Source organism: Gossypium arboreum, chromosome 13 (genome assembly GCF_025698485.1).
Source record: "Gossypium arboreum isolate Shixiya-1 chromosome 13, ASM2569848v2, whole genome shotgun sequence".
Taxonomy (NCBI): Eukaryota; Viridiplantae; Streptophyta; class Magnoliopsida; order Malvales; family Malvaceae; genus Gossypium; species Gossypium arboreum.
In genome coordinates, this window is record NC_069082.1 from 25,468,388 (window position 1) to 25,475,806 (window position 7,419).

Here is a 7,419-nt window from a genome sequence, read left to right on the forward strand (position 1 = left end):
CTCTGCCTCTTTCCGGGCACGTATAGCATAGCTCCTTGCTGGCGCCCTGCCCCCAGACCTCACTGCGGCATCTCTTGGCACGCCTCTACTACTACCCCCACTTTCGGGGTTCTTTTGGGGTCTACCCCTCAACAGAGCACTACTTGCCTTCACTTCTTGGTTCCTTTCTCTCTCTTCCATTTCAGGAAAATCAGGAATAAAATGGTCTAGTGACCCACACTTGAAGCAACCCCTCTCGTTTCCTCGACACTCGCTGAAATGACGTGTCCCACATTGCAGACACCCTAGTCGGTTTGGCCGAGCACTGCCAACACTAGCAACCGAAGTGGTCTGGGCTCTAGATGCCGAATTTTGCTGATTCTTTTTTTTCTTCGAATGCCCCACCGAGGCATTTGATTGAGTAGAGAATTCCTTTGATCTTTTGGATGAGGACTGATGTGATTTCCCCATCTACCTCTTCTTTTAATCCCGCGACTCAAAAGCCGCTTTCCTCCTCTCCTTAAATAGCTCTTCTGCCTTACAAGCTCTCTCCACAAGTGCTACGAACACCTATAACTCTAAAATGCCAACAAACACTCGAATATCCTCACTAAGGCCATCCTTAAACCTTTTACACATCATGGCTTCGGTAGACACGCACTCCTGAGCGTACTTACTAAGTCTCACGAACTCACGCTCATACTCTAATACTGTTATTTGGCCTTGTTTTAATTCTAAAAATTCCTTCCTCTTTTGATCCACAAACCTCTGACTGATATACTTTTTTCGGAACTCTTCTTGGAAGAATTCCCAAGTTACCATCTCTCTCGGTACAACAGACATAAGAGTATTCCACCATTGGTAGGCTGAATCTCGCAGGAGTGACACTACACACTTTATGCACTCCTCAGGCGTGCACGATAGCTCATCAAATACTCTAATGGTATTTTCTAACCAAAACAATGCCCTATCAGAGTCATCATCTATATTAGCTCGAAATTTCTCGACCCCATGCTTTCGAATTTTTTCTACTGGAGGTTTCTCCCTCCTAATCATGTCCGCCCCTTGCGGAGCTACAGGGGCATACTGAGGAATTGGGGGAGGTGGGGGAGGTGGAGTGTTCAGATTACACGAACAAACTCCATGTACCAGGCGTCCATCATTCAGAGGTAAGCTTCTCTAGCCCTTCCACCTTCTCCCATGGTAACGGGCTCACTCTCTACTGGCGCGGTCCCTTCAACTGGAGCCAGCACGTTACTTTTCATGTCATCCGCTGTGGTTCTATTAGGATCCATTCACTATACATAAAAACATAATTTATAATCGTTAGAAATAATCACTCTATCAATAATAAAAAAAATTATGGCATGTATAGCTAGACTCATACTTTAGCTAGGTTAGTCCTAGAACCAACTAAACCATAGCTCTAATACCACTAAATGTAACACCCCTTACTCGTGTCTGACACCAAGACAGGATACGAGACATTACTAACTTATTCAAAAGCGTATAATCTTTCTCGAGTCGGAAAAAAAAATCGAACAAATTAATAACCTTTCAAAATTTCACCTTTACAAGTCTAATGTAGGTTTAGAAGGCCCAAAATATACTTAGAAACCAATTTGGGATCAATCCGGATCTCTTAAAGAGCTTTGGAAATTTTCACTAAAGACATGACATGGCTGTGTTAGTGACCCGTGTGGCTCACATGGCTTGATGTCTATCAGGACAAGCCCGTGTCCCTAGCCCGTGCGAAATTTAATTTTTAGTTCAAGGTGTAGTGGTTTTCACACGGCTTGGCACAGGCCCGTGTGCCTAGCACATGTCTTCCTACACGGCCTCGACACGCCCGTGTCTTGGCTCGTGTCCAAAAACTGAGGCATTCTATTTCTGACATCATCATAACCAAAAAGTCACACGGCCATGGCTCACACCCGTGTGCTAGGCCGTGTCCTCCACATGACTAAGACACACGGTCGTGTCTTTGCCTGTCTGAATATTACCATGCATTCTGACTTAAAATTTTTAGATGCAGGGGACACTCGGCCAGACCACAAGCCCGTGGGGCTAACTGTGTGTCATACACGACCTAGACACATGCCCGTGTGTCTACCCTTGTCGACAATATAAGGCTATTTTCCAAGCCTCATTGCCACATTTGCTTACCTATTTACATACTAAAACCAACCAATACTAAAGCCAGCATATTTTCTATAATCAAGTCAACTACAATAGACATTCATGCAATCATGGAAATGCATTTTTTTATAAACTCAAAATGAATGTTAGCCATCATTCAAGGCTTAATGCAAAATCTGAGATTTACCCCAAGCCAATTCATCTGGTAAATGCTCAAGACACAAAATAATAAAGTCTAGTCCCTACACATGCCATAATTCAAAAATATAAATCCAACTATACCAAGTGTTTCGGATGATAGTGTGATTGATATCTCTAACGTCTGATGATCCTTAGGCTAATTAGGCAGCACTGTAAGAAAAATAGAAAGGAAGTGGGAGTAAGCATAAAAGCTTAGTAGGTTGCATATAAATGAATATACAACAACAATTTCACTCATGATCAACATATTAATGACCCAGATGTAGGCATAGATGTAACTTACTCATCACCAACCATACAAGTCACATAATATAATATGTATATTGAACTCATATCTCGTACGTACCAATTAAGTACCTGTACCATTCACAACACAGTTATACTTTTCTCATTAACTTAAAACATAACATCCACCGTTGAACCATTCGGAGTATCATCGGATATTCATTAAACCTCGAATATGGGTAAGGTTTCGATGCCATGTCCCAGACATGGTCTTACACTGACCATCATCTCGTAGCCGATGCATGTCCCAGACATGTCTTACACTGGCTTACATCTCGAGGCTGATACATGTCCCAGACATGTCTTACACTAGCACTCGTCTCAGTGTCGGTGCCATGTCCCAGACATGGTCTTACACTAGCTTCCATAATGTGGCCGACGCATGTCCCAGAAATGTCTTACACTAGCACATACAAGTGACCCAATTATTACGGCATGAATGTCCGATCTACTTCCTAAGGTTCCAACGGAAATTCTATTATCTCAATTATCATTATCAATCAATTCATGCTATATTGATTCAAGGACAATTCAAACAAATATATCAATAACATAGTGATATTATTTACATACAACTTACCTCAGATTACAAAATGCACACGATTAATCAGTTTGCTTGGCTTTCCCCGGGTCAAGGTTCGGATTTGACAACTCTTGATCTATAATAGTAAAATGCACTCATTTAGTCACTAATCACAATTAGGCAATCAAAAATTCACATCCTTGGTAAAATGACCATTTTGCCGCTACGCTCAAAAATTAATTTTTATTGAATTTCTTTGTATCTTAAGCCTAGTCAAACCCTTTTCTCTCTTATAGCAACTTCAAAATCTCACTATTTCACATATTTATCCCTTAGTTCACAACTTATGCAAAAATAGTCCCTTTGGGTGTTGTTATGCTAACACCTCTCACAAAAGTTGTTTAAGACTCTTCTAAGATTCATATTCTTTCATAAAATTTCAGAAAATAACATGAACATTCACATAGTGAAGCCCTAAACTTATTATCATTTTTCAAAATAGTCCTCTCATTTGAAAACCCATGACACAAGCACGCCAAAAATGTAAAAATCATCAAGAAAATCATCTAGATCACTTACATTATGAGAGGAATAAGTTGCTGCAAACTTTCAGTTTTCAAACCCCCATATTTGCTGATATTTTCGGTGGAGAGAAGAGATGGAGAAGAAGAAAAATGCTAGATAGGCTTTAGGCATCATTTTATCACCAAATCATGACATCACTTACCTAAACTTTTACTATTTGTTTAAAATTCATCTCATGGCCGGTCAAGCTACTTCCTAAGGGTCTATTGCCCTTCAAAGACCCCCAATTTAAGTCTTCTAGCTAATTGACACATTTGGGCACTAATTTGCAGCTTTTGTCTTTTATGCGATTTAGTCCTTTTTTTGCAATTAAGCAAGCCATCGCTAAAATTAATTCACCAAATTTTTCATACACTAATATTAACATGCTATGACCCCAAAATAATAATAAAATAATTTATTCAACTCCAGATTTGTGGTCCCGAGACCACTATTCTAACTAGGCCCTAAGTTGGGCTGTTACATTCATACCTTACCATTTGGTCATTTTAATCTTGTCTCAATGTTTAGCAAGTCATTCAAGCACCTATAACAATAATCCACTAAGAAAATTCATATCATCCATCATGCAATGAAAACCTAACAATCATGCGTATTCAAGCTTAAATCCAATTAATCAATCAACAACAAACTCAATTCTTCTAACCCCATTTTTGGGATGTTACACATTATTAGGAAGAAAATGTCTCTTTCTGCATTGAAAACAATATCCATACCAGTCGAGTTATGTTTCAATCAGCACAATTTAGATATTTAAGTATAAAATTGTTTGGGAAGCAATATTCACGCAGAGGTACAAAAAACAAAACAAATGTATGGAAAGCAATATTCATGTGGAGGTAAAAAACAAAACATGTGTATGGGAAGCAATACGTGGGGATCATTAATGTTCACCAAGTAGTTGGACTAATTTATTTACGCCTCATTCATGCATTAATTTATAGTTATTCCTCTTGATTTTTGCCTTACGAAAGGGAGAAATTTATTTAAAAGTAAATTATAAAATGTTTAAAGGGGTTAAAAATATAATTTTATTATTGTATTATTTTAAACTAAAATGAAATTTATCATTTTGGGTGAGCCCCTTGCCTATATATTCGCTCCATTTCACCCATCACTATTACTCTTCACTTTCAACCGTTGTTTCAATTATTGGGTACAAGATTAACGTTCGATTTTGTGCAAAAGAAAAGAAAAATGGGGCGGCGGCTGCCGTTGAATGGCCATAAGGAGGTGGGTTTGAAGAGAGGGCCGTGGACGGCTGAGGAAGACCAAATACTAATGGCTTACATTCAACAGCATGGCCATGGTAACTGGTGTGCCTTGCCTGAGAAAGCAGGTGATTGTTTAATTATATTATTATTTTCCCACTCTTTAATCTTTATATATTTATATATGTTGTTTGGTTGTAGCTAATGAAATGGATTGAAAAGATTTTTATGGATTTTGTGTATATATAGGACTTAAACGATGTGGAAAGAGCTGTCGACTGAGGTGGATTAATTACGTAAGGCCTGATATCAAAAGAGGAAAGTTTAGCTTACAAGAAGAACACACCATTATTCAACTCCATGCCCTTCTTGGAAACAGGTAAAGTATATTTTTTATTAATGTTGCGATTGAGCCAAATCATGCCTGATCATCTTCATGTATTTATTTAGGTGGTCAGCAATGGCAGCTCACTTGCCAAAAAGAACAGACAATGAGATCAAGAACTATTGGAATACGCATCTCAAGAAAAGGCTGATAAAGCTTGGCGTTGATCCCATGACTCACAAGCCTCGTACAGATGCCGCAAGCTTCCCATCTGGTTCAAACTTAACCCACATGGCTCAGTGGGAGAGTGCTCGGCTGGAGGCTGAAGCTAGGTTGGTCCGTGGCTCCAAACAGGTCGTCCCAAACCCCATCCACCCAAAGAACCACCTTACCCTCAATCATAGTCAGCTCAGGCCCAGGTGCCTTGACGTACTCAAAGCATGGCAAGGCGTAGTTGCAGGCATGTTTGCCTTCCCCACCCAGGACCTTGGGTCCCCAACTTCAACGCTTAGGCTCCCTGCCATTGGACTGAATGCCACTAGCTACACAGATTGTGAAATGGGGTTTGATGACAGTTTGAAATACATTGAAAACTCGAACCAAATGAAAGAAATTGAGGAAACAATAACGGATGGCTGCATTGATGAATGGTTTGAGGACTCATTTAGGGTAGGAAATTATGAAAGTGTACCCATGGCTGTCGACGGTAGTAATTGCTGCGGGAGTGTATTCGATTTGGTGAATTCTTCACCATATGGTTTGTCTATGTTATATGATCATAATGTCATGAAATGAAGTTCAACTTTAATGCAAGTTAAGAAAACATTATTCAAAAAGAAAAGTTTAATTATGCTACCAGTCCCTTTACTCTTCACACATTGAAATTTAGTCTCTCTATTTTCAGTTTCATGAATTTAGTCCCTCAACTTTTTTTATTTAAGATTTGAAGTTCAATTGATGAAACTGTGAAAATAATTCCGTTAAATTGTGTATTGTTGTCTAGATCTACAAAATAAAATCCTACTAAAAAAATATAAATTTAGTAGATAGCAGTGAGTAGGATTTTATTCACAGAGACAGGTAATAATTTTATTTCTTAAATAAAAACAAGTAAAGTAAATATGATTAGGGGTTCCTAGAGAATCAAAAACTAAAAGTAAATTTAAAACTTAGCAAAGAAAGCAATAATTAAAATTGAAAGAAAGTTCACAAGTTTAATGATTGATTCAAAAATAATTTTCAATGTTCTTTAATAAATTAGTTATACTTACCAATGTAGTGCATAACAACCAATCTCCCATTACCTTGTTGGCTGTCAATAACCAAGAAGTAGCTCATTCAAATTATTTCTCTTATCAATAAACAACCCTATAACTTAGTGCTTAAGATTTAACTTATAGATAGTATTAATAACGAAGAGACCTAATTCTTACCAACAAATGCACACTAGCGGAGTTTATTTAGATTAGATCGCATGCCCACACAACATAAATTGCATACTTTGACATACACAACCATGCTATTCGTCACTAGTATTAGAATTGATTAAACAATAATGGATTTAACTATTCTAATTAACAAGGCAAGTACTCTAAGCAATTAATAGGGCACAACGTTGGGGCTTAAGGCAGGGTGATAAAGCACGTGTGTTCGCATGTTAAAAGTTGTGCAATCCACGCTTCGGTACTGGTAGAGGTGTTCATGGGCCGGGCCGGGCCGACCGGGTTCGGGTCAGGCTCAACTAAAAAATCTTGTCTATTTATTGGGCTCAGGCTGGGCCAGGCCCAAAAAATGGGCCTAAAATTTTGGCCAAGCCCGACCCGGATAAAAATAATAAAACTCGGGCCTGGCCCGACCCGCCCGTATTATTTTTTTATATTATTTCATATTATTTTTAAATATATATAATACATCAAAAATACTAAAAACATCAAAATAAATATTTCCCAACAAATTGAAAATAAATTTTAAAAATATGTAGACTTAAATAACACTAAGATAAATGCAACTTAACAAGCAAATACTTCTAAAATAATAATAAAAATTAACAAATGCCTTTAAAATAATAAAAATTAACAATAAAATAAATTTTATACAATATCCAAACAATAACAACAAAATAGTAGCAGCATAATAGTAAAATGGTAGCAAAATAGGGAGAAAACAACAAG

General features: G+C 37.9%; 1 protein-coding gene across 1 annotated transcript; it reads left to right on the forward strand.

The window, feature by feature from the left end:
- Positions 1-4,794: 4,794 nt before the first annotated feature.
- Positions 4,795-6,089, forward strand: LOC108462138 (transcription factor MYB106-like). The gene is made up of 3 exons (XM_017762122.2): positions 4,795-5,051; positions 5,173-5,302; positions 5,374-6,089. The coding sequence occupies exons 1-3, from the start codon at positions 4,910-4,912 to the stop codon at positions 6,041-6,043; spliced, it is 942 nt and encodes a 313-aa protein (XP_017617611.1). The 5' UTR covers positions 4,795-4,909; the 3' UTR covers positions 6,044-6,089.
- The last annotated feature ends 1,330 nt before the right edge of the window (positions 6,090-7,419 follow it).

Excerpts from the sequence above, each read along its gene's own strand:
- LOC108462138 (XM_017762122.2), top strand. The coding sequence starts at position 4,910 with ATGGGGCGGCGGCTGCCGTTGAATGGCCATAAGGAGGTGGGTTTGAAG. Across the intron at positions 5,052-5,172 it reads TGCCTTGCCTGAGAAAGCAG|GACTTAAACGATGTGGAAAG; the intron begins GTGATTGTTTAA and ends GTGTATATATAG. Across the intron at positions 5,303-5,373 it reads CATGCCCTTCTTGGAAACAG|GTGGTCAGCAATGGCAGCTC; the intron begins GTAAAGTATATT and ends GTATTTATTTAG.